The 27,442-nt window shown below is 47.0% G+C and overlaps 1 protein-coding gene and 1 long non-coding RNA gene across 3 annotated transcripts in view; one reads left to right on the plus strand and one right to left on the minus strand.

The window, feature by feature from the left end:
* Nucleotides 1–10,993: 10,993 nt before the first annotated feature.
* Nucleotides 10,994–17,709, minus strand: LOC120434287. Its single transcript, XR_005609039.1, has 3 exons — nucleotides 17,683–17,709; nucleotides 11,150–11,351; nucleotides 10,994–11,072 (listed from the first exon to the last, which is right to left on the minus strand). It is a non-coding gene; the product is annotated as an uncharacterized LOC120434287 (long non-coding RNA).
* A 3,707-nt stretch (nucleotides 17,710–21,416) lies between these two features.
* efr3a (EFR3 homolog A (S. cerevisiae)) overlaps nucleotides 21,417–27,442 on the plus strand; it is a 113,769-nt gene continuing 107,743 nt past the window's right edge. Inside the window, exons 1-2 of one of the 2 annotated variants that reach the window (XM_031735200.2) lie at nucleotides 21,417–21,592; nucleotides 21,840–21,970. In XM_031735200.2, coding sequence (XP_031591060.1) covers nucleotides 21,961–21,970 — 10 coding nt within the window. In that variant the 5' untranslated portion in view covers nucleotides 21,417–21,592; nucleotides 21,840–21,960. The other variant, XM_039602009.1, reaches the window with a different exon arrangement.

The raw sequence follows: 27,442 nt of genomic DNA on the forward strand, positions 1-27,442 counted from the left end.
ATATATTTTTTGATTTTTCAAAAACATATTTACAAATAATTGTTACACAAAGTTTTGGCTGTCTCACCATGTTTTGGTACAATCTCCCAGGTGTAACATTTTTTAATAATTTATGTTTTTGCTGGAGAAGTGCAAGGTTTTTGTCAACACCGTCAGACAAAGAAATGCAAAAATATATATTTTAAATTAACTTGTTTCAGCTATTTTGACTATTAGCAGCTTCTCTGTTCTACTGTTTATGCACATGTTTTCAAATGAATTATACCATGTTTAAAAGTAAGATTGTTTTGGCTTTTTATTATTAGAGTTACAGTCATACATATTTTCAGAAGCTTGTATTTAACCTCTATAAGAAACAATCATATTTAGCAGCATGCAAATAACACATTTATTGAGAAAATTACGTATTTTTATTGGAAGATCATGAGGTAGGAAAATATATGGTTCTCCAAAAGAGAAAAATAAACAAAAACTCCATATTATGGAGTTGACAAGGTGCTGACGGTGGTGTCACACTAGTAGAAAACAAGATATTATTTCTTTCAAAATGACCATGAAACCTTAACTTACGTAATATCACAAGACACATCATAACAATTCTGTTTTTGCACATGTCAAGTTCTACATCTTAATAGTTCACCAGCAAGTAGCTGCCTACTACTCCTTGATTTAATTTGATTTGATTTGATTTGATATACCTTTATTAGTCCCACAAGGGGAAATTTCATAAGGCTGCCGACCTATTGCACGCAATGGCTGCGCCATCTTACCCTCCGACCATACATACATTACACAAAAACATCACATGGGGAAGACAGGTCAGAGAGGTATAACAATGGAAAATGCAGCACATGAGGAAAGATAAGGAGAGAAAAAATAACTCCCCCCAGACTGAGCTCCAACAGGGAGATCAGTTTGAGAACAGAAAAAAAAACACCTCTGCACATAGCACATGAAAAAAAACTCTTAATACACCAAAGAAACACATGACAAGCAACAGGGATGGGTAAAGGGTGAGAGACAGCCAATGTAGACAGTACATCCGGGCCTGCAGCCTGTGCGCTGGTCTCCATGATCCACCGTCAGCATCGGAAGGGAATAAGCGTCGAAGGCGTTTGGAGGGGGGAGGGGGGATGAGTGTATGTCTGCATGTGTATATGTCTGTGTGCGTGTGTGTGTATGTGTCCAGAGTTCAGCTGAGACAGTGTCCTTCGCCCTGCCAGGCTAAGTAAACAGTCATCCAGCCAACCCAGGTGGCCTTGCATAGAATGGGAAGAACAGTCAAAACACAGTCATTATCAAGGTGTTGTTGTTCAGCTCCAGCCTTGCAACCGCAGCTGGGGCTGAAGGGGTATCCGCATGAGTGATGGTGTTTTTTACTTTAGTGCGGACAGCTCATATGAATTTCCAAGCAGTTCTACAGTCCAACATTGGTCTCTCAATCTCCCGTTGGAGAGCCGCGAGCTTCGCCATACTTGCGTTCTGTGATGTTGTCATTCTTGTGCCCAAAGAGCCGATTCTGAGAACTACGTTGAAACCAAGCACACCATTGTTTTTCTTGTGACATTACCAATAAGTTTGATGTGTCGCATGGCCCTCTTCCTATTGAAAAAACAAAAATTGTATCCAAGATGGCCGACTTCTAAATGGCCACCATGGTCACCACCCAGCTTGAGGAGTTTGCCCCCTCACATATACTAATGTGCCACAAACAGGACTTTAATATCACCAACCATTCCCATTTTATTACGGTGTATCCATATAAATGGCCCACCCTGTATATATTTTTATATGGGAATTGATCCTAAAATATGAAACGCTGATATTGGAAGTATGGATATTTTAGCATGGCTCCACACGTTACTACCCCTCAGTCAGTGAGTGAGACGGTGACAGCGGTGAGGAGGAGAGTGCGAGTGCGTCGCAAAAACACATAAATATGACTGACACAGTAAACAAAGCAGCATCTGGCTGCAGTTTAAAGAAGAAGCAGATACTAACTAAGGTGGAGAAAGCGCATCAGCTCATCCAAGCTGTTTGATTTTTCTGAATGTCGACCTGTACTGAGGACAGACTGCTTGTGTCACGGAAAAGAGGGACCCAGGCGCGGTTCTTCTTCACAGCAAAACAGTGCGTTTATTTACAGTGAAACAGACAGGTAAGTCCAATAATTCAATAAAAAGTGCAATTACAAAGGGCTGGTGTCACGGTCCTGGGTCGGTGCGGCCCAGCATTTTGAGTTTCTTATGTCTTGGTTTATTTTTGCTTTAGTTCTTCTCTGGTGATACTGTTTTGATTATAATTATATTCTGTTTCTTTAGCTATCTGTTGATAATGATGATTATTATTGTTTGAGTTCTATGCGTTATATTTGGCCTGCCTTTGAGTCTGCGTCTGTGTCTCTGTCTGTCCATGGTGTTACTGTGTCTGCTCATGAGTCTGCTTGTCAGGTTCAGTGTCCTGTCTGGTTCTCCGTGTCTGTTAGTTCCTGTTTTATTCTGAAAGTTCTTGTCTCATGTCAGTATGTTCAGTTTCACCTCTCCCTGTCTCGTTAGCCTAATTTCCCCAGCTGTGTTTCCCTCCTGTTGCTCATCCCTAATTACTCCCTCTGTGTATTTAAGCCCTGTGTTTTCCTGTGTTCACTGTCGCGTCGTCTGTGTTACTCCGTATCCGTCATCTCTTCTCTGTGTAACCCGGTGTTCAGTCTCGTCTCTCCGCCATCCTTCTTTGTGCCTTTTGCTCCTCTTCTCGTGAGTGTCTGGTTTAAGTTTTGTTCTTTAGTTTTCCCAGTTTAGGTTTGTTTACTCCCGCTCTGCTCTACCTGTTTTGTCACCTTATCACCACTGTAAATAAACTCTCACCGCACCCCAGCCAGTACCTGCATTTTGGATCCTTTTTCATACTCCACACGACTGCTCCCCAGCCGTGACAGTGCACGACGCGACCACAAGATGGATCCAGCGGACTTGCCCGGGAGAGCGACCTCACACGCGCGCCCACGCCTGGTGGACTGGGTAACCCACACTTCCAATGCACGAGCGAAGGTTGTGGGGATAAATGCCATTGAGGCTATCCTGGCCGGAAATCCCTATCTCCACCAGGTCCGGGGATTTACAGACTTAATCGCTGAGCTGCATAAAGCCCGGGAGGCGGTGCAAGCTCGGGAAGTAACGAATTCTGCCCAGCAACAGCGGACTACGACCGTCATGAAGCAGCCGTCTCAGCGTCACCCACCGGAGGTTTCACGGCCCAACCCCCCAGAGGTTTTTCCCTGCCTGTCGGAGCCATCAGCGGTGGGGAGGCAACGTTCGCGCCGCTGGCGCTCCACCCCACAGCCGGATTCAGGGACTCCTGTGCGACCAGCTGTGGTGAGCTTAAAGGACGCTGGTGCTTCTGAGACTGTGTTTTCTGGGGCTGTTCATGGTGAGAGTAGAGACAGTACACGGCGTTTACCTACCTTCATGGTAACTGACCTCTCACAAGTTGGCATTTTCAAAACATCCATAACAGTAACTGACTGTGTTTCATCCATTCCACCACCAACTCCAGTCTCACTTCAACCAGTACTTAAGCCTTTAGCCAGTTCATTAGCCCAGCCTGCATTTATTCCATTAGTCCAGTCACCCGCCCCTCCATACTGGAGGCTGTGTCTGTGCCACCCATTTTGAATCCTGTTCCTAGCACCCATTCTAAGCGGAGAGACAAACCCATTAACACCACTCTAGTTTCTCAGAAACTGGCTAATTTAGAGACTGTTACTCGCCCCAGGGCCTCCCCAGAGGCTGAGTTTATGCCTTCAGCCGACTCTGGACCCCTGGAGGCCAAGACGCCAGCTAAGAACTGCACCGTGCCAGTGCTGCCTGGGCAAAGCCAGTGCCCTGCGTGGTTTCAGTTACCGGTGTCTCTGCCAGAGGTCTTAGCACCTGCTGGTCCTGTTCTGTCCCTGCCAGAGGCCCGTGTGCCTGCTGGTCCTGTTCTGTCCCTGCCAGAGGCCCGTGTGCCTGCTGGTCCTGTTCTGTCCCTGCCAGAGGCCCGTGTGCCTGCTGGTCCTGTTCTGTCCCTGCCAGAGGCCCGTGTGCCTGCTGGTCCTATTCTGTCCCTGCCAGAGGCCCGTGCGCCTGCTGGTCCTGACCTGTTCCTGCCAGAGGCCCGTGCGCCTGCTGGTCCTGACCTGTTCCTGCCAGAGGCCCGTGCGCCTGCTGGTCCTGACCTGTTCCTGCCAGAGGCCCGTGCGCCTGCTGGTCCTGACCTGTTCCTGCCAGAGGCCCGTGCGCCTGCTGGTCCTGACCTGTTCCTGCCAGAGGCCCGTGCGCCTGCTGGTTCTGACCTGTTCCTGCCAGAGGCCTGTGCGCCTGCTGGTTCTGCTCTGTGTTATCCAGAGGCCCACGTGCCTGCTGGTTCAGCCCTGCGTGTGTTAGGGGCCCCTGTGCCCACTGGTTTTTGGACTGTTTTTGCTGGGGGGCCCGAGGAGCCCGTCCAGCCACCTGCCTTGTCTGCTGGGGGGCCCGAGGAGCCCGTCCAGCCACCTGCCTCGTCTGCTGGAGGGCCCGAGGAGCCCGTCCAGCCCCAAGACTCGTCAGCTGGAGGTTCAGGAGAACCTAGCCAGCTTCCTGCCTCGTCAGCTGGAGGCCCGAGAGCCCGTCCAGCCTTCTGCACCGTCAGCTGGAGGGCCCGAGGAGCCCGTCCAGCCGCCTGCAGCAGCTTCATCCACGCCGCTGCCAGCTGCAGCAGCTTCATCCACGCCGCTGCCAGCTGCAGCAGCTTCATCCACGCCGCCGCCAGCTGCAGCAGCTTCATCTTCGCCCGCTGCAGCCTCATCATCCTCGCCAGCTGCAGCCTCCGAGTCGTCAGCCTCGCCTGGTCCAGCCTCCGCCTCCGCTTCAGCCTCGCCTGCAGCAGTCTTCTCATCAGCCTCCGCTTCAACTGCAGCATCCACATCACCGCCTGCAGCATCCACATCACCGCCTGCAACAGTCCCGCTGCCGTCAGGTTCCGCCTCTGTGTCTTCATCCACGTTTGGTCCAGCTTCATCTCCGCCCTCGTCTGGCCCAGCTTCATCTCCGCCCTCGTCTGGCTCAGCCTCCGTCTCAGCTTCACCTGGTCCAGCTCCCGCATCAGCAGCCTCATCCACGCCTGCTGCAGCGCCTCCGTCTCCGGCTTCCACACCGCCGCCAGCTGCAGCGCCTCCGTCTCCGGCTTCCACGCCGCCTGGTCCGGCTCCGGCTTCCACGCCGCCTGGTCCGGCTCCGGCTTCCACGCCGCCTGGTCCGGCTCCGGCTTCCACGCCGCCTGGTCCGGCTCCGGCTTCCACGCCGCCTGGTCCGGCTCCGGCTTCCACGCCGCCTGGTCCGGCTCCGGCTTCATCTCGTCTGGTCCGCTCCGCTTCATCTCGCTCGGTCCGCTCCGGCTTCATCCTCGTCGGCTCCGGCTCCGGCTTCATCCTCGTCGGCTCCGGCTTCATCCTCGTCGGCTCCGGCTTCATCCTCGTCGGCTCCGGCTTCATCCTCGTCTGGTCCGGCTCCGGCTTCATCCTCGTCTGGTTCAGCCTCCGCCTCGCCTGGTGCTGCGGGGGCCACGCAGCATTCAGGTCCCCGACTGCCGCCTCAACATCGTCAGTCATCTGCCAGGCCGCTTGTTGGGCATCTTCGCCACTGTGGACGACCTCCTGAACGCCGCCACTGCCTTCTGAGTGGCCGGCCTCCGGACTGGCATTGCCGCCGCCGCTGCCGTGCGCACGGTCGGCCCCCAGAACTGTTTCCACGCCACTGCCTACTGCGTGGCTGGCTTCCAGACCTGCCCCACGGCCGCTGCCTTTTACACGGTCGGCCTCAAGAACTGAACTGTTTTGGCCTCCTGCGCTGTCGGCCTCCGGGTCGGCCCCCTGAACTTGGCCATCTGGGCCTTTTGGACTCTGTCCCTCCGTCCTGGACCCCCGCCGCCCGCCCTGGTCGGGTCGTTTTCTGTTTTTTGGTTTTTGGGGGTGTTTTTCTTTTGGACAGTTTTTGCGTTCCTGTTGGGCTGTCTGGAGCCAGCCCTTGAGGGGGGGGTACTGTCACGGTCCTGGGTCGGTGCGGCCCAGCATTTTGAGTTTCTTATGTCTTGGTTTATTTTTGCTTTAGTTCTTCTCTGGTGATACTGTTTTGATTATAATTATATTCTGTTTCTTTAGCTATCTGTTGATAATGATGATTATTATTGTTTGAGTTCTATGCGTTATATTTGGCCTGCCTTTGAGTCTGCGTCTGTGTCTCTGTCTGTCCATGGTGTTACTGTGTCTGCTCATGAGTCTGCTTGTCAGGTTCAGTGTCCTGTCTGGTTCTCCGTGTCTGTTAGTTCCTGTTTTATTCTGAAAGTTCTTGTCTCATGTCAGTATGTTCAGTTTCACCTCTCCCCTGTCTCGTTAGCCTAATTTCCCCCAGCTGTGTTTCCCTCCTGTTGCTCATCCCCTAATTACTCCCTCTGTGTATTTAAGCCCTGTGTTTTCCTGTGTTCACTGTCGCGTCGTCTGTGTTACTCCGTATCCGTCATCTCTTCTCTGTGTAACCCGGTGTTCAGTCTGCGTCTCTCCGCCATCCTTCTTTGTGCCTTTTGCTCCTCTTCTCGTGAGTGTCTGGTTTAAGTTTTGTTCTTTAGTTTTCCCAGTTTAGGTTTGTTTACTCCCCGCTCTGCTCTACCTGTTTTGTCACCTTATCACCACTGTAAATAAACTCTCACTCGCACCCCAGCCAGTACCTGCATTTTGGATCCTTTTTTCATACTCCACACGACTGCTCCCCAGCCGTGACAGCTGGTCTGGACGGGCCTAATCTGAGAAACATGGAAGACGTTATGTACCTTCATAGCAGGTGGAAGGGCCAGCCGGACCGTCAGTGGGTTCAGGACCTCCTGGATGGCGAAGGGGCCAAGAGACCAAGGGGCCAGTTTTTTAGACTCAGTCCGAAGGGGGATGTGACTGCTGGAGAGCCACACCTGCTGGCAGACCTGATAATCCGGAGCGGGAGTGCGACGGCGATCCGCCAATGCCTTGTTCCGCTCGGCCGTTCTCAGGAGCGATGCTCAGGCGTTCCGCCAGACCCGACGACAGCGCCTAAGGTGGTGCTGGACAGAGGGAACTGCCAGCTCTCCCTCAGAGATGGAGAGGAGGGGGGGTTGATACCCCAGCGACGCCTCAAAGGGCGAGAGTCCAGTTGCTGACGAGGTGCTCGCATTGTGGGCGTACTCCACCCAGGCCAATTGGTCGCTCCAGGTCGCTTGGTTCGATGATGCGACGCATCACAACATGGCCTCCAGCTCTTGGTTGGCCCTTTCAGTTTGACCATTAGTTTGGGGGTGGAACCCGGAGGACAAACTGACCTGAGCTCCCAATTCAGCGCAGAACTCTTTCCAAACCCGCGAGGTGAACTGAGGGCTTCGGTTGGAAACAATGTCCTGGGGTATGCCGTGGAGCCGAAACACGTGCTGCATCAGTAACTGGGCCGTCTCCAGGGCAGAAGGGAGCTTGGGCAGAGCGATGAAGTGGGCAGCCTTGGAAAAACGGTCAACAATGGTTAGAATGGAGGTGTTACCTGAATAGGGACGCAAGCCGGTGACGAAGTCCAGGGTGATGTGCGACCACGGGTGTTTAGAAGTGGGTAACGGTCGCAGGAGGCCAGAAGCAGGTGAGTTGGAGGTTTTGTTCCGTGCGCACACCGGGCATGCCGCAACATAGTTCTGGACATCAAGAATAAGAGAGGGCCACCAAAACAAACGCTGTAGAAAGAAGACGGTGTGATTTTTACCGGGATGGCACGAAAACTTGGTGGTATGTGCCCAGTGAATGACCTGACTACGAGCCGTGGCCGGAACATACAGTTTCCCTTTCGGGCCCGTGCCGGGGTCGGGTTCCTGTCGCTGGGCGTCCTTGACCACCTTTTCAATCTCCCATGTTAGCGTGCCCACAATGCAGGTGGGGGGCAGGACTGGTTTCTCCTGTTCGTCCTCGTCGGTCCCGGGTGCGAATTGGCGCGACAACGCGTCGGGCTTAGTATTCCTAGAACCGGGCCTGTAAGTAATGGAGAAGTGAAAACGAGTGAAAAATAAGGCCCACCTGGCTTGCCGGGCATTGAGGTGCTTGGCTGCCTGGAGATACACCAGATTTTTATGGTCCGTCCAGACCACGAAAGGCTGCTCAGTGCCCTCCAGCCAATGCCGCCATTCCTCGAGAGCCAACTTGATGGCGAGCAATTCCCGGTCGCCCACATCATAATTTCTCTCGGGCCTGAGACAACCTACGGGAGAAGAAAGCACAGGGATGTAGCTTGCCTTCGATCTGTTGGGAGAGAACCGTCCCCACGCCCGAATTGGACGCGTCGGACGCGGACGCGTCCACCTCCACGATGAATGGCCGGCTGAGGTCCACCTGGACGAGGACCGGAGCTGAGGAAAACAGGTGCTTGAGTTGATCAAACGCTTGCTGGGCTGCGGAGGACCACTGGAAAGACAACCTAGGAGAAGTTAGGTTGGTTAGAGGAAGGGCTACCTTGCTGAAATCCCTGATAAAGCGGTGGTAGAAATTGGCGAAGCCAAGGAACCTCTGCATCTCCCTGGGGGTCTTGGAAATGGGCCATTCCACTACGGCTTTGACTTTGGCCGGGTCAGCTTGCAAACGCCCCTGTTCCACAATGAAACCCAGAAAAGAAACCGTTTGCACATGGAACTCACATTTTTCCGCTTTCACAAAAAGGCGATTCTCCAACAGGCGCCGTAGAACCAGACGTACATGGTTGATGTGCTCAGTCTGCGTCCTGGAAAAAAATCAGAATGTCATCCAGATACATGAAGACAAAATGGTTAATAAAGTCTCTGAGCACATCATTAATCAGGGCCTGGAAGACAGCAGGGGCGTTAGTTAGGCCGAAAGGCATCACTAAGTATTCGAAGTGCCCCAGGTGGGTGTTGAAAGCCGTCTTCCACTCGTCACCCTTGCGGATGCGAACCAGATGATAGGCGTTCGGAAGATCCAGTTTGGTGAAAATGACCGCCCCCTGTAACAGTTCAAATGCTGAGGCCAGCAGGGGGAGTGGATATTTATTCTTTACTGTAATCTTGTTCAACCCTCGAAAGTCAATGCAGGGACGCAGGCTCTTATCTTTCTTTTCCACAAAAAAGAACCCTGCTGCTAAAGGTGAAGTAGATGGGTGAATAATACCTGCGGCCAGAGACTCTGTTATGTAGCGTTCCATGGTCTCACGTTCCGGTTTAGAAAGGCTGTAGAGCTGGCTTGTTGGCAGGGGAGCGCCTGGGAGTAGGTCGATTCCACAGTCGTAAGGCCGATGTGGAGGCAAAGACAACGCCTTATCTTTGCTGAATACCTGGCCGAGGTCGTGGTATTCGGAAGGCACCAAGGTAAGGTTGGGGGGTGAGGAACTTTTCACAGAGCTGATCCCGGGATTATCCGGGACAGCGGCAAGTAAACACTGTTCATGACACCGCGTGCTCCAGCCTGTTACACACCCTTTGGCCCAGTCGATTTGGGGGTTGTGACGTTGGAGCCAAGGAAATCCCAGGACCAGAGGTGTGTGGGGGGCTTTGAATACCAATAAACTGATTTTCTCAGAGTGCTTTCCCGAAATAATGAGTGTAACCTCCTGAGTGCAGTGTGTGACGGAGGCTAGATGGCCGCCATTTAAGGCTGAGACCTTCAGGACCTCCGGAAGGGGAAGTAGGGGCAGGCCTAATTTTTGGGCTAACTCCTCGTCTAGGAAATTTTGTTCAGAACCAGAGTAAATGAGTGCGCAGCAGGAGTGAGTGAGTGAGTGAGACATTAGTTTAGCAGGGCAGCTGAGGTGAGGGAACACCTTGGTTGTGACGCCCGCCAGTATCCCCACAATTACTGACGGGCCAACTCTTTTACTCGGTCTGGGCAGGAGTCAACAAAATGTCCTCTTTTTCCACAAAGAAAGCACTCACCGGTCCATTGTTTGCGCCCCAGTTTAGAGGAGGAAAGTTTGGCTCTGCCGAGCTGCATGGGTTGCTCTTCATCCCCGTGTTGCTCCTCTTCCTCACCTTTTCACATCAGAGAAGGAAGGTCCCTAGATGTACCCGTGCCCCCAACAGGCCGCCGACCATTCCCTGTTCTTTTGCCGAACTCCCGCATGTGGTCGTCTAAGTTAATACACATATTGATTAGAGCAGACAAAGCTTTAGGTAGTTCCTTAGTTGCCAACTCACGCTTAATGTTTTCGTTAAGGCTGTTGAGGAAGGCTCCACGCAGTGCTTTCTCCTCCCAGCCCGACTCCTCCGCCAGGATCCAGAACTCCACGGAAAAGTCAGCAACACTCCTCCTACCTTGCTTCAGAGAAAACATGCGATGACCTGCGGCGTCAGAGCTAGCGCCTTTATCAAATACACAGCGAAACTTGTTGAGAAAAACGTCATATGAAACAGAGGGCTGGGTACTTAATACTGCCTGTGCCCATTGAAGCGCCCGCCCAGTCATAAGTTGCACCAAATAAGCGATTTTAGCAGAATCAGAGGCAAAGGCACAAGGTTGTTGTCTAAATACAAGAGAGCATTGCGTCAGAAAACCCCGGCTCTTCCCCAACTCGCCGTCGAATTTTTCAGGTGCGGGGAGTGAGTACTCTCGCTGCCGCGGTGGAGGTGAAGGAGGAAGCAGACAGGCTGCCGCTGCTTCTAGCAAAGGGGCGGGCTGCGCTGGAGCCATATTAGGTGAGGAAATCAACATACCTTAAGCTCAGTTATGGCTTACAGAAGCGTGGCTTGTTCCTTTGAAACGTGCTTCAGCATTTCTTCGTGTCGCTCCAAAACCTCCGCTTGGAGAGACAGCTGGCGTGAAGCAGAATCCGCTGGGTCCATGGTGGTGGGATTATTCTGTCACGGAAAAGAGGGACCCAGGCGCGGTTCTTCTTCACAGCAAAACAGTGCGTTTATTTACAGTGAAACAGACAGGTAAGTCCAATGATTCACTCAAAAGTGCAATTTTCCAATCGTGCTCGTCCCTTGCTCCCAGTGCGTTCTGTACTGCAACTCCGTTAGTGTGTGTGCTCCCCAACTCGCTTCTCTGCTTGACTCTCCTGGAGGAAGAAGGAAAATCGACAATTAGCCACACGCTAGCCGGATACCAAGATCACACTTCTCGCACAGACTATACCAGTGAGGAGTAATAATCCCACGTCGACTGTCGCCGCGAGTCCATGTTAAATACCTCTGTCTAGCCAGGGGGATGATTACCAACAGCTGATCAGGTAATCAGCTGCAGGTGGGCCGGCAACAGCGAGGAGGGACTCCCAATGACGACAGTCGCCAGGTCACGCCTTTCCCATGGCGCGCACTTCCGTAAACAGCCCCAAGGACTGGGGAGAGAGAGGGAGAAGCAAACACACACAAAAAAATAAACACAAGCAAGGTCGTCCGGAAAGGATCGTCCGACCGTGACAGCTTGGCTGCTGAGTTTGGGTCTGTTTCTGTTCTGTGGATTTTTTTGCTGTGTTTTGTTTTCGTGTTGAAATTAAATTTAAAGTTTGATTAAAATATTAAACAAAGGTAAGAATGCCTGCTTCTGTAACAGAACAAATACACAAAATTATGCAATTGTAAGGCTTCTCATAAAAACACTAAATTCAAAAGTGTTTATCAACACACAAAGTACGAGGCATCAGATGTATGAAGGAGAGAGGGAAGGAGAGGAAGGCAGGGTTTTAATAGTTTTGCAATTTTCATTAGTTTTTATTTTTATTTAGTTTTGACTTCAGATTTTCAATTTTATATTAGTTTTAATTAGTTTTTTACCAATTGTTTGCTAGTTTAGTTTAGTTTTTATTTTTTTGAAAATCCTTAGTTTCAGTTTAGTTTTGATTAGTTTCCGTTATAGTTTAGGTTGTGTTTGCAATAAAGTGTAACAAAATCCCAGTTTCATCATATCAGTCATTCTCTTCTGCTTATCCTTGGGTATGTTGCTATTCCTGCTACCATACCCTGCACCCTGGACAGGTCGCCTGTCTGTCGCAGGGCTAACACGCAGAGACAGACAACTCACATTCCCACCTATGGGTTCTTTAAATAAATAAATAAATTAGGGCAGATGAACAACCGTTGATACCAGGCAACTATAAAATGTATATCTTGGCCGCAATGAGACTATTAACTCTTGCAGCACCGGGTGTTCGTAATTTTGGTTCAAGTGAATTGATAAACCTTTTGAAGGCAATTGACTCACACAGTTATGTAGATATCCCAGTCCTGTTGTCTCGGGATGCATCACGCTGCCTTGCCTGGTGTTAGCTTCTCTTTTCTGGGGATGAGGGCTGAGTGTGCTCCCTTACCTTCTCAAGGTAAGCTAGGTTAGCCTTCTTGTGTGAGCTTTTCAAGTGCACTTTAAGGTTTGTGGGATTTTTTTCCCTTTAGAAATGTCCCTCATAATTTGTCTCTTTCCACTACAAGACACTTGCTTTATCCAAAACACAGTCATATTCAAAGTAATCCCAAATTGGACTCTGGCGCTTTCTCCAGACTTTTCCTGACATGATTCTGCGCGTGGACGGAGCACCAACACAGACGACTCGACTAACGTACTGCCACCTGCTGGCATAATGAGACACAGCAAAAAAAAACCTGAAACTAAACTTCTTTTTCACCCTTGACTATTGTATGACACGCACACATCAACGAAAACTAAACACATTTTTGCTATAAATTCAGTTAATTTTAGTTAGTTTTGTGAACACTCATTACAGTTTTAGTTTTCCTTTTTTTGTTTTTATTTGTATTTCCGTTAACGAAAATGTTTTTTCACTTCTAGTTTTCGTTATTTCGTTAGTTTTCGTTAACGATAATAACCTTGGAGGAAGGTGAGAATATTTTCAAAGGTCAACTTTAAGAACTGGAAATGTAAATCTTACATGTAACGACCAAATTAATTTTAATTTTACATTTTCATTTACTAAATCGTGCTTTGACAACTGAATGTAAAGCTTTTTGTGGCTGCGGCACAATCAGTCCTGTCTCTGTTACACAATAAAGACTAGTCCTGATGATTTAACAGGTGACTCAGATGAAATGAGCACAAACCTGTTTCTTTTCCTTTTGCTCGCTTTCCTGGTTTGATTGTCTGAAAGTCCATAAATAGGGTCTGTTTATGCCATCAGGGTTATGAATCTTACATGTAATATATCCCCTGAGCTGGAAATCTTGCCTTCTGTCTCGATGACACTCTAACGGCTTCAGCATGAGTGCTGCCACTGAGGAGGAAGATTTAGGCAGCAAAGAGACAATCAAAAAAACTCTTTTTTTAGCTGAGGTACAATCTGTTCATGCTGGCGCTTTATTACCATTTAATGTGAAAATTGCTTCACGTTTAACATTTAACTGTTGATTTTTAGAGATAATGAAGATTTGGGGATTCTCATGTGAAGTTAAATATTAAAAACAGCAACAATTTTCATTATTTCCTTGTTTCAGATATTTTTCAGGTAGAAGTAGGACGAAACTGGTAGATTTAGTCTTTGAGCTTCTTAAACGATTGACGAGAACGTCTCACATCTTCACTTTGGAATCCAGTTACTATTTACAGAGATCTCATAAACCATATTAGTAATGAAAAGATTAATTTGTTGCAGTGGTAGTGTAAATGTTTTGCTTATTAGTCATGCAAAATAAACTCAGCAGGCAGGAAACAATTTGCAGAATCATTCATACGGAGATAATAGATGAGTGTAATCTGCCTCACAGTCTGTCATCAAATATCCTGAGAGATGCTGCGCTCTGTTTTAACCTGCCCGGCCCTCCTCTGCTCTTCACACCCACTGTCTGCTTTGTGTACGAGCAGCTGCACTCCCTAAAACGATGAAATCACGTCACATCATTCACAGAGTTGATCCACTGGTTTTCCAAGTCGAGTCTAGATATAGCCGAGCCTTTCAAACCAACAGGGATGCTTCAGAGCCTGAAGGTGAGAACGCGTCAACGACAGAGGAAGAACAAAGAACATCCACGCTGTCCGTGTGTCCTGTGGGGAGTTATCGAAGCCCTAACTCTGGGAAAACCCGGCCGGAGATTGTCTTATATTAAAATTTGGGTCTGTTTACCCAAACTGATAACACACGACTCAACGTTTGACTTTTAAAATGAAAACAGTTTAAAGGAAAAAATTTTCTCCAGTGCCCTCAAACTATAATTTCCTGCCTCAAATTGCTGTGATTACTGCCTATTGTGCAGCTCGTTATGGGCTGAATAATATTTCATGATGAATGCTCAGGTTTGTCCAACCTTTCTTTCATTTTTTCTTGTAAACAACTGAGAAAACCTCTAAGAATGGTTTCCAGGAACAGTCTGAGATCACACAGCGTTGTCCAAATGTTTCGATAGAAATGTCCTTGTTCTTCTTCATGACGGATCACTTCTTACCCTGTAACAGAAATATGCTTCAAAGAACAGAAACAGCTCCCAGTACTGTTTAGGCACCAGTGAGACGTGGACATTAAATTGCTTTTTTTTCTCAGGCTCTAGTCCTGGTGAGCTACCTTTCACCTGGATATCTTTCTTGGACTTTCAAACAAAGTAAAGTTTGGGTACAAGAGTAGTTTAGTTTATCCTTCGTACTAAAAATAAGAAAAGCAGAGATAAAATCAGTCTTAGAACAATATTTGCTGGGTTACTAGCAACCAAAGGAACAATACAGACTAGATTTTCCAACTCCTCGCTCAAACATGCATGATGTAAACATTTAAAGTTAGTAGGAATGTGCGTTTACGTCAGTTTGACTGGACAGCGTTGCAGACTGCTGGACGACGGCGTCTGAAGTTGAGGCTGCTGTAACTGAGTTTCGCCGTGCAGGATTCACGTCTGTTTTGTTGACTTGTGCTTCAGTTTAATTACACAGTGTACCAGTGGAAATCAGTGTTTATAGTTCTTCCAAATATTCACTCTCCAAGGTGGAGGCAAACCTGAGATAGTCCTAAAATGAGTGAGCTTTTTGCATTTCCAGCTACGTTGGATGCTGGCCTGGTGGAGAGCTTAAAACAGCAGCAGATGGAAGTTCAGCAGTTAAACAGCACACTGAGAAAAATATGTGTAATCACCAGGAGGGAGGCTGGCTCTGCTCTCTGTGTGAACATGCAAAGGTTACAAGACATTTGGACTCTTTATATGAGGTGATTGAACCCCGCACCCCACCCTACACCAGCCCGCCTCCTCCTCCTCCTCTTCCTCCTCCATGCTTGTTGTCGAACAGCCTTCAGAGCTGAGCAGATGTTTGTCAGACAGCAGAGGACGTTTCAGAGAAGCTTTAACTCCAGAAATGCTCCTTTCATGACTGCTGCAGCTCGCCGCGGGAATCCACCATCCGCCCACACAGCTCTTTGAAGTGCAAACCGAGGCTTTCGCAGCACTTTTCACTTCCACCTCTGGACGCCGCAGAGAGGATTGTGTGAAAGTGTGCGTGTTTGTGCGCGCGTGTGTGTAGAAAGATAAAAAAGGTATAAAGTCCAGGGCAGAGTGATTGCATCTTATGCGTGCGTGCTTTAAAATAAAAAATCTTCTCTCACAGTTTAACATTAAAATTAATGTTTTGTCTCTGAGTGTTGTCTCCAGGTATTGACGTACAAAGTGTTTTAATAAGAGTGAATTGCTGCCCATGGAGTCAAATATCTCTTTTACAGAAGAAGGAAGGAGGCGTTTGATTTTCTTTAACTCGAGTGAACTTTCATCACATTTCCAGGCTTGTAGGAGGTAGGTTTGTAAAACACTGCACATTTCATGCTACTTACAAAGGATAAGATCTCCTGTAATCTCGTATAAATGGCCCAAAATGTTTTTAACCTTTACACTGACGGGGATTTCAAACTTTCTTCATCCAAAGTGAAAGCAGAGTTAAAAGTTACACCGCGGTTCCTGATTTAACAAATGTCGAAAGAGGACCAAGAGCTTTCATCATCATAGATACAACTCTGTCAGGAGCGCATACAAGGACTTCGGTTTTTCCTCCATTAACTTGGAGAAAGTTGTCAGCTATCAAACCTTTAATGGAGTCTAAGCACTTATTCAGAATCTGCTGCTTAGAAACATTTTGGGCCTTAAAGTAAATGTATAACTGAATGCCATCTGCATAGCAGCGATAGCAAATGTCTTCACCAGGGCTCAAAATATGCTGAAGAGGAAGCAGATATATTAGAAACAATAAGGGGCTCAATAAAGAACCCTGTGGCACACCATAGGAAAGGGAAGTGGAACATGACATGTACTTAGAAACCGCCAAAGAAACGCATCGTTCAGACAAATATGAGGAGAACCGATCCAAGGCAGATCCAGATACACCAACCCAATATTTGTTGGCTTTTTCTCTGTATGTATTATTGTGGGGTCTACCTTACAATATAAAGCACCTTGAGGTGACTGTTGCTATATAAATAAAACTGAATTGAATTGAATAATTAACATCATAACAATGGCAGCAGCATTATGCGTGGCATCGTTTCTGCTACTTTGAGTTACTGGACTGGACTTCGGTGTCAGATAAGCACTCTAGTGCTACAGTCGCTCTAAAGGAAGCTGGTTGGAGACCAGAATTACTGTGTGTAATGAACTTGTGATCCTGCTGTCCCTGAAATGGTTGCTTCAAAGACGGGGACCGGGTGTGCGACCGTTTGCAGTCAGGGCTGCTTCGGTGCACGAAGGTGGTGATGAAGCAGCAAAGAGACGGACTCAATCTGTTATCAGCTTGCAAATAAACTACATGTAGTCTGATAGTGATTCAATTCAATGATTAACTAAAAACACAGAAATTCACATTTTTAATGACCCAACCAGAAACTCATATATCTGAAACAGGAACCCCTCCACCAATAGTGGCGTAGTTAAAGGAGATATAACTACAAAACGAGATGCATGATGCAGGAATACAACCAGCTGGAAACCAGCTGTGTGGCAGGCAGAGTAGACCCAAGATGCAGGACTCGGAAAACACGATGAAAACTTAAAAGCAGCTTTATTTATGAGCACTCACAAAGTAAATGTAACATAAGCCTGGAACAGATAAACAGAAGCCAGGAATCTACTGCAGGCACGAGGAGGGACGAGCAAAGAGCCAGATAAGACAGAGACCATGTATATACACAGGATAACGAGGGGAGAGGCAGCAGGTGGGGGCACAGCTGGGACCAATCACAGAGCACGAGACAGAGGAAGTAGACACAAGAAAGAACAGACATCAAAATAAAACAGGAAGCAGCAGACATGATGACGGGACACAAAAACAGAAAGGTAAGCAACCATGGAGACATAGGAGAGAACAAAAGAAGGGAACAGGAAGGGAACTAATAAACTTAAAGTCATTAATAACCAAACTATAGACATAAAATGATAGGGAACTAGCACAGGGATCCAAAAAATTCACAAGCACAAGTAAACCAAAACATTAAAGACAGAACCAAGAAACAAAAACCGCTTCTCCAAACCCAAAGGCCTGGGTCATAACACCAGCGCCCTACTGCAAAGAGACGTGTTGCAGACAGGTTGCACTCGTCAGCACAGACTGGCTCAGGCTGACTGCAGTTATTTTCTCCCTCTGTGAGTGATTCAGTGACCACCGGGTGACCTCTGCGATCACCCGGTTACTGAAAGCTGATCCTAAGTTACCATCTCCAGATTCTGTCACAGCTCCCCCAGGACCTCTCTTTAAAAATTACCCACCTTGAGACGTTGCTCCTGTCTGTTTCTGTCCTGTTGGTGCTGACATGATCTTTAATTTTACCCAGAAGTTGTTTCAGAGAGCAGCAGAAACAGCCAATCAGGAAACCGGTTCTGACTCGAAGCACAAAAACATCCCAGAGCAGCCCGACAATCAGCAGCCATCTCGGAGGTAATGAGAAAACTGCGACTGTTTTAACGTTTCATTGACCTCACCGGCTCGCTGATTACACTTGTCAATATTGTGCTGCACGCCGCCGCCGCCTCCTGAGCAGGAAGAAGATGAGACAGCGGTGAACAGGCCACTTATGGTCTCAGCGCCTCAGCAGAATCGAGATGAGTGGAGTGACTCGACTTTCAAACTCCAAAATGTGCAGCGATACGATGCAGAGCAGGATGTGTTCATTTCTCAGTCACACAGCATCTGCTATATTAAAGTAGGATTTGTTTCTGATAGCACAAAATAATCACCATTTACTTTTCAGAGGGGGGTGACGATAAGTGTTTCCCCAGCTGCTTCCTGGCTTTTAAAATTGGCTGTTTTCAGCGGCTCAGTGGCGGCAAACCGGCCTGATGTGTTAGAAATGTTATAATTAACAAGCATTCATAGCTGAAATGTTTAATGGCACAAACAGATTGCAATCAATATATTTAATCAACAGTTACGTTTCCACAGACACATTTTGGTAAGATTGTGCCCGGTGGTGTTATATCGAGTGGAAAATGTGGGCACATTTACGAGTCTACACATACAAACTCCCAGCCTTACATTCATTCCTGCATGCACTGTCACACACACACACACACACACACACACACACACATCAACGTCTCTGGATTTAAAATGAAAGCGGGAACATCAGGAGTTTTTACAACGTTATGCATGAGCGATTGATCTGGGAAGCTCGAATCAGTTAATACGGTCCTGATTTTTATCAAAGGTGCACATAACAGTAGCTTTGGTATCACCACCTGTATCTGTTTTGATGTGTTTCACTCTGAGTGTAAACAAACACAGGATGATGCTGGTTCATAATAAAAGGAGATTACTTCACAGGATGTGAGAGACGGGAATGTCGGCAGGTATGTAAAGATTAAACTTCCCACAGCAACAGATGGATGGTTTTTCACTCCCTCTCTGACATCCCATTGGTTTAAAAACTAGACAGAGCTGTCTGTGTGTGAAGCCCCGCCCCCTTCACACACGTAAACACATCAGGCTGAGTGAAACACCTTCCTGGTTAAATAACCGTCTGTGTTTCTGTCCTGACAGCGAAACGTTGCTGACTGACGGATAAATCTGTTGATGTTTGCTCAGTAATCACAACACGCCCCCCCAGCTTTATTTATAAGCCGACCCACCTCTGTCACTCTGTCCAGATGTGACACGCAGGCATCTCCTGCATTAGAGTAATTACAGACACACAGAAAAAAATGTGTTTTCGTGTATTTTGCGTCGGGCGGAGGGAGGGTGCTGCCGGCTGCAGTTGACTTTAACAGACGCTCAGCGTGCCATCTGTGGGGCCAAAGCTCTTAATCACCCTTAAGTCTATTGGACAGTGCAGCAAATGTCCTTAAGAGCTTAAAAAGCACAACCGGCACACTTTCACACACATTTACACATCAGCTCTGAAGGATTGTGTGTTTTTAGCAGGGTTCAGATAATTACCATCTGCAGATCATTATTTATTCTCTTATCTTTTTAACATGTGACAAATTAAAGGAAAAACTGAAATATAGACCCCTCCCACCAAATGCCAGACGTCCAATGGCTTTGTTTTCTGGGATGAATCTGGTCAGCTAGTCTCTGCTGTTAGAAAAGCGTTCTTTTACACACTTATAGAGGTTAAAGTGAAAGATTTTCAGGTTAATATGGGACTGGAAATATTAGTGAATGTGCCTCAGCTGTTACAGCCACTACTTTTATTATTATAAACTCTATGATGCAGTCTGCTCAGTGTCTTCATTGTCAATTAGCTGAGTTGCATCATAGAGATGACGTTTTAAAAGAATTTCCAGCAGATGATGAGCTGATGTCTCTGACACTGACACAGCTGTCACTTCAAAGCTATTTTTAATGAAAACATCAGGAAAAAATGTTCATCATCGAAATATTAGCTGGGAAAGGATAGTAGGAACAAGAGTGATACATCAACACAGCATTCATAAGAGTAGATATGCACTGATAGCAAAACCATCAGAGCTGTAAAATGAAGCCAGCATGGACATGACAAACACTGCACTTCCTCTAATGTCCACTAGGGGCTGCCTCCAACCTAGTCCTTATAGATTCCCAACTTTACAGCAGAAATAAAAATGTTTACAACCTGCTACAAAAGTAAAAAAACAAAAACCACTTTAGGTCTCTACTGACAGTAATGGTAAGGCTTAAAGTTAGGGGCGTGGTCACTTTGATTGACAGGTCTGAAACAGGAAGCTATGCGTGTGTGTGTGTGTGTGTGTGTGTACGCGGGTGTGTGTGTGTGCAGACCTGTATAGTTTATAATTTAGCTGATAAACACTCTGCCCAAATCTAAATAGGGTCCAACACTTATAGCTTATAGCTATGACAGCAGCCAAAATGCTAATAGTGGTTTCCAAAAGTGATGCGCGACATCACGGCCATGTCCATCTTTTATATACAGATTGTGATTAACAGGCATGTTTGGTCAGGTGAGCCACAGCGAAAGTCTCATGGCAGTTAGTAAAATAATTACAGCAAGAAATGTATAAACTCGTGTTTGTTGACTCAGATTTTCGTGTTTACTTTTTTTGTAAGACAGTGTGTTTGCTGGCTGAGCAGAGCAGGATCCACTCCTGCATGTGCAGGTGTAGATGTCTGTGGTGCAGGAGATGCTGCTGCCAACAGCTGCCATGCTGCTCTGTTTTAATATAATCGGGGGGTTAAATACAGTGATTTCCATTTTTTCTTGCTTGTCGGGGTGATGCAACCCTTCTCGAAGACCCTTGACAACATTTCTGCTGCAGACACAAAGCATGCTTCCCTCTTCTTCTTCTTTCTACTATTCTGGCTCCATCTCACACTATCCCAGCACCCCCCTCGGTCACACCAACCCCCTGCATGTCCTCCTTCACTACTCCTGTGAATCTTCTCTCGTGTTCTTCCTCTTTTCCTCCTGCCTGACAGCTCCATCTTCAACATGCTTTGTCCGGTATATCCACTATCAGCACACGTCCAAGCCATCCCACCTCGCCTCCCTAACTTTGCCTCCACCTGAGCTCTCCATCTGATGGACTCATTTTAAAATCATGCTGACTCACAAAAGTCATGACGATTCATCTCCATGATCATAAAGAAATAAAATATGTTTTTGTGACTATTTTACATCTTGACTTGCGTCTTTGTGTTTATTCACCTCTGCATCTGCTCTCTTTCACAGTGTGTATTTGTCCCGTCTCCCCCCCTCACCTCCAACTGGTCACAGCAGATGGCTGCCCCCCCCCCGCCTGGTTCTGCTGGGGGTTTCTTCCTGTTGAAAGGGAGTTTTTCTTTCCCACTGTCCCCATGTGCTTTCTCATAGCTTTTTTAAAAGGCTGAAATGTAAATAATCATGTAAATATTCAGTCAGTGTGTGTGTGTGCTCGTTTTGGACCCTCATACTTAAACCCAGCCTGGTCATGCGCTGAGGTGATTTATCTCATAATGAGCTCATAGTAACATGACTGAACTCCATTATGGCTAAAAACTCATCGCTGACCCTGCGCGGTGAGCTCCGGGGTCCCGTAGGCGGCTATAATTAGCACCGTCCCGGTGAGCAGGCAGCATATGTAGAGCGGGGGCGGTTTTTGGCTCCTACACACACACTTCCGTGTTTATCTGTCACCGTAAAGCAGGAAGCACTGTAGTAATGTGTAGGAGTTGACGAGCCCTCCTGCTGCTGGTTCCTCACAGGTATGTCCACCGGTTACCGTCTCAACTCTCTCCCCCTAACCTCCCCCCTCCCGCCTGTCTCCGCTCCGTAAACCCTCCGCAGCCGTTTGGACCGCAGACATTAGCCTCTCCAGGGCTAATTCCTCCCGGACGGTCCGTGTTTACACCGCTGTTCCTGTTTAGCCCATTAACGAGCCTCCCGGCCTCTCTGTTGTCTCTGTTGAAGGTGTCGTATGAAGCCACAGTCAGGTGATTTCTGCCGTTACAGGTAAAGAGAAAGCAGCCGGGGAAGGAGCTACATGGAGGCTAACTAACTGAGCCCGGATCTGTCGGTGCTCGGCACACGATCACACACACACACACGGGGACTGCGGTACATCGGCACCGAAATGCCAGCCGGTAAGCTGTGTGTCAATAAGTGTGAGTGTGTGTGTTGACATGTTTGACAGATATCCCTACAGTCCGGTGTGTGAGTGTTGCGTTTAAGTGTTGGGCTAATTGTAACAACGGTAAATGGCTGTCTAAAAAAAGTGCTGTGGTGTGTTCACGGTCACTGTTTCAGTGTGGGATTTTTAAGGTGTCACCTGTAGTCCCCGCAAAATGACGGATCAATACTCGATTAATTGATGGTTTTCATCCTTAAAATGCTTCTCAAAGTAGAGAATCTTTTTTTTTAGTTCAGATTGTTACACGTTTCACCTATAGAGTGTAACACATGTCTTCAAATCAGTTTAGAAGCAAAAAAATAAGTTTTTTTTTTCTTTTGAGAAGCTGCAGATTGTTACTTTTGACATACAAAGGCCCTAATTCGTTTAACTGTTTAAAACTCCCAGTTATGATTTAAGTTTCAGTGAAAATGGAGAATATTACGACAGTGCAGCTCTTCTGTCCATCCCTAAAAGGTCAAACTCACTCGCTGTTTAGTTCAGCTCCAGCCGAGATCTCCTCAGCTCAGCAAGATTGGTCTCGAGGAAGAAAAAAGTTTTGATAAGAGAATATTTGGAAATTACGACTCCAGAAAAACATTACTGACAACATCTAACAAGGAAGGGCCTGATATGTCATCACATGGTTCAGAGTGAATCATTGTCCTCGTCAGTAGGGAGTGTCCACTGAAAAACTTGGGTGGTAACTTGTACATCCATTGTCTGCTTTTGTGTTTTGTCAAATAAACATAAAAAATGCAATACAGAAAAAAACTTTTATGTGGTGCAAGAAAAGCAGAAAACATCAAAACAAGGTGCTCGATGGAGGATAAGCCACGCAAATAAAATATCCAAGTCATTTTAAAATCTCAAAATGGAAACTGTGTCCTTCTCTTTTCACCATCGTCCTGTCTGTTGGGTGTAACCGCTTCTGCGCCGTAAAAGGAAATAAGGATGAGACGTGGGCTAAATCTATCAAGCGCTGCCTCGAGCCGTGCAGTAACTGTGATAATGCTGATATAAACTCATAGCTGAGTATCATTTCTGATCTAAAGCTTTTCCTCTCAATGCTGTTGTGAGTCACTCCTGCTGCCAGTGCGTGTAAGGTGCGGTCAGACCTGTGAGGCCAGGTGGAGTTTAACCCTCTGATGTGATGAAAAGCGGCCGATGATGTGAGCAGGGCTGTAAACAGGAATAAATTGTAGGAGATGGCAGGAGTTAGAAGGCGTTCCTTCTCTGAGCTGTCCCTCCTGCTCTGCTGCAAACATTATTTGATCATCCAGGTGAATAAGCTGCACTTTATTTATGAAGATCAGACTTGTTTGTAACCTGAGGCCAGCCTGAGTCTATCACCTCTAACCTGGCTGAACACTGGTCAAACTTCATTGTCAGTTTCTGTAAGTTCAGATCACCATGACTGAATACTTTATTGCATGAATGTATTTCCTCCTGTATGTAAATCGCTGCTCTCTGCAGCAGCTGTGTAACTACTGGTGCAGTTTTAATGTCAGCTTGGTTTCAAAATGACCATTTATTAAGGAGGAATTGAACTTAATTTTCAGATTGACTGACCTCTGCTTAATCCTAAACATTCACCTACATGCACAAGCAGCTGAATCCCTGATGTCCACTTCATTAGATTCCTGGAATATTCCTGGATTTTTGTGGAAGTGTGTTGCAGAGAGGAAGCATCAGTCGGGCAGTCTCAGAGGAAATTTGGCAAATGGGTCCCTTTAACAGAAATGAATCCGGATGCTTTTTTCCTGTTGTTTTCCCCCCTCACGGTATTTTCTGTGTCCAGTCCACAAAGTTTGATTTGTGGAAATGACACAGCTGCTGTCGGCATCAGAAAGCCTTTATTGTCATTGAACTTTTGCGGTGCATTCAAGTAAATAATAAAACGTGTGTAAACATAAAAACAGTTCTCATATAGCACATAATGCATGCATAATGCATGAGATGGCATCCAGTGTAAGACAACCGTGCCAGATGAAGATGAAGCCTGTCCAAGTGTTTGTTATGATAGCATTATGGAGCTGTTTGTTTGTTTGTCTGTTTGTCTGTTTGAGCATTTGGAGAGAAGCTGTGGTGCTTCTGGACTTCATGGATTGATGACATCTACTAGAAGGCAGCAGAAGTCACACGTGAACTTCTGACAATTTCAGGGATTTCTTTTCCTCTTGCAGACGGTGACAGACAGGTTGGGGTGGTCTGTGGTGGTGTAGAGAGTGATTCCTGCCCTCACCTGTGGTTGCGAGCTGTGCATAGTGATAGAAAGAAAGAGCTCATGGGTACGAGCTGCAGAAATGAGTTCCTCTGAAGGATGTCTGGGCTCCTCCTTAGAGACAGGGCGAGGAGCTCCATCACTCGTGAAGGACTCAGAATTGAGCTGCTGCTCCTCCACGTTGATAGGAGCTGGGTGAGGTGGTTCAGGATGCCCAGGGCACCCACGACATGCTGGAGTGATTATGTCTCCCAGCTGGACTGGAGAAGCTTCTGTGCCCCCCCAGAAGAGCTGGCCAGAGAGAGCAGAGTCTGGGTCTCTCTGCTTGGTCTGCTGCCCAGATGCAGAGAAGCAGTAGAAGATGGATTCAAGTTTTCTGCTGTGAAAACTTGTTTCTGAGTTTGAAAACCCGTCTCATTCGTCACAGAAGAAGTCCTAAAGTTTGATTCTCAGGGATGTGACAGGAGTTTTGTTTTCTGCTGGCTGTAGGTGGAGTGAGTCACACCTCTCGACATTCAAGCTTGTCATCTTAAAATTCAGCAATTTTAGCTTTTTTTTTTTTTTTCTTTCACTCTCTGTGACTCTCATCTTTTATCTGCTGCATTAAAGATGAAGTCAACTAAAATGAATCACAGACAGTCTTTTTATTAAAAACACATCCAGGTTTCTGTGATCTGCTGCAGTGGTTTTTTTCTTGTCCTTCTTACTCTCTGTCCTCACTTTTAACCCCTTTAATCTTGAATCAGCGATACGTGATTTCAGACTCTGTGTGTGTGTGTCTGCGTGTGTGGAGTCTTGACTGTTTCTATTTTGGGAAAGTTGGACTTTGGGTGCCCTCGCCTTTTCTTCTCCTCGAGCAGCTGCTCTGGCAGGTAACCAGCTGCTGTTTACTGCAGATCGTTTCTCTCCTAAAAACCCACTTGGCTGCTGAGACAAGTAGGATGAGAAACGAGTCTGTGGGCCAAGAAACAATCTCCCCCCAGACGGACTCATTATGCTTTGGAGCAGTAGCTGGTGCTGGTGGAGGAGGAGGAGGAGACGGAGGTGGTATTTCAGGCTGCTGATGTGTGTGGATGCTGGCGGTTTTGCTGCAGACAGCATCTGCAGCTTCAAGGACTCTGCATCCCTGCAGGCCTCGAGTCTGCTCTATAATTAGTCCTGGTGGTAAACTGCTGATTGCATTAGTGGTAATGTGACGCTTTCAACATCGATCCCCGATGGGCTGAAGGAGCCGCGCAGGGCTGCGTGTATGCATGTATGTGTGTGTTTGACTGTTTACCTGAACATTAAAAGTTTTCCACTTTTAAAGGACGAAAAAGTTGTTTGGACACACGAACACTTCAGGGCACTGGACTGATTATTATTATTATCATCATTGTTGTTGTTGTTATTATTATTATTATTGTTATTTACACTTCCTTAATAAATGACTCGACCAGATTGAAGTAAAGGCCTACGCTGGGATTAAAAGTAGGTAATTACATTTACTTGGAAACTACTTGATAAAGATGAGACGAAACAAGACTAAACCTCTGTGAGGGTTAATCAGATCACAGTTTGTGATAATAAAAATGAAAAGGTTCTCAGTTTTTACAGAGCTCAGGTTTCTCGGTTGCTGTGGTTACGCATCCCACTGAAGAGTCTCAGTCATGCATCCTGTTGGTGTCGGTGACAAACAGCGTTTTGTGACTGTTTCACATTATTTTAAAACGGTTTAACGGCCAAGTTTAAAATAACTTTGTTCTAAAACGAGCTCCCAGACAGACGGTGGGCGTCAGTGATTGGTCCTTAGTTTTTCATGTTCGCAGCTCATTCTCGCCTCTGTTTGGCTGCTAATTGGGCGAAGGAATGTCTGCTCCCCTCCCCCGCTCGCTGAACAGTCGGTTCACAGAGAGATGCTAACAGGCTGCAGCTGCAGCAATGTCACTTTTTCTTATTTCGCACATGGGAGCAGACGTTACAAACTGCCTGTTGTCTCAGAGACGATCCCTCCATGCTCATGTACATCCAACCAAAGTCTCGTCCAATCAGCATCGGTGTCACGTTTCCTTATTTTCTGTTCATGGACGTTCATGTCAAACATGGCTCAAGTTTCAAGTTATGACATCAGTGTAGGTACAAGGCTTCAGACTGCTTTAAGCACTCAGTATCGGAGAGGTTTTTCCTATCTGTGAAAGAGCATTGAGAGGGGATGATGCTAATATGGTCATCTCATTCCCATGGTTTGAAAGGGACAGCCAATCAGAAGACAGCTGGCTTAAAGGAAGGCTGGCTTCAAGCCTACCCAGTCAAAGTTGAATCAGGCGTGTGCGTCTGAGCCACTGGGAGACAGGAAGTGGACAAAGCTGTTTTCATTTGGCTCATTTTCAGTTCTGTTGTCATTTATAGTCGACACTGATTTTTCTGAGCGCTGCTCCATTTCCAGAGCTCTCACTCCTGGGTGTGTTGTGGTCTAGAGGCTCTCATTATCCTCAAAGTGTTAACCACCTCAATTAAGTCATTATGTAGGACAAACCCGCCGTCGCTGCCGTCGTCTCTCCCTGTGCTGCTGCTGCTCTTTAAGTCTGAACGAACAGTCAGATAAGCGCACGGGGAGATAAGTGGAGATACATGGAAATATTCCTGCTGGGAAACATTTTTTATTCCCCTTTTATTATGCAGAGACATTTACATTCAGGGTAATCTGAAGACGACGCTTCAGTCTGCCACTCAGATCCTGATGCCCGTCTTGTTGTCGTCAGTGTAGCCACTAAACGATGCTTTAAACAGTCACGTGTGGCCTTTCGGCTCTGTGATGAAGCACCTCTGCTCGCTCCCCTGAAGCTACATTAGCCTAACGTTTTTCATAATGCTGTCGTCACTTTGGATGTTGGCAGAGTGCCTGGTTGGTCCCAGTGCTGCAGGAGGTCTGCTGGTGCCACATTTACCAACCCTGCCTTAAAACTGTCTTCGTCGATTGGCTATAAATCGAGTTTTCGAGTTTTGGGTCTGTCTTAGGTCTTAGTTTCCAATTGTTTTGGCCCAGTGCTGATGGGTGAACCATCTTAAACAGTTACACATGGATTATTAGTGGATATTGACTAATCACTGAAACCCCGTTGTCGCCTGAAATTCTACCATACGAAGAGCTGAATGAAACAGATTGTTAAATGTGTCCACTGCAGCCATCGTCTGTGATTTTCAGATGGTTTTGTTTTTTTTTGTGATATTTGAGTTTTTAAA

This window comes from Oreochromis aureus, linkage group 18 (genome assembly GCF_013358895.1).
Source record: "Oreochromis aureus strain Israel breed Guangdong linkage group 18, ZZ_aureus, whole genome shotgun sequence".
Classification (NCBI taxonomy): domain Eukaryota; kingdom Metazoa; phylum Chordata; class Actinopteri; order Cichliformes; family Cichlidae; genus Oreochromis; species Oreochromis aureus.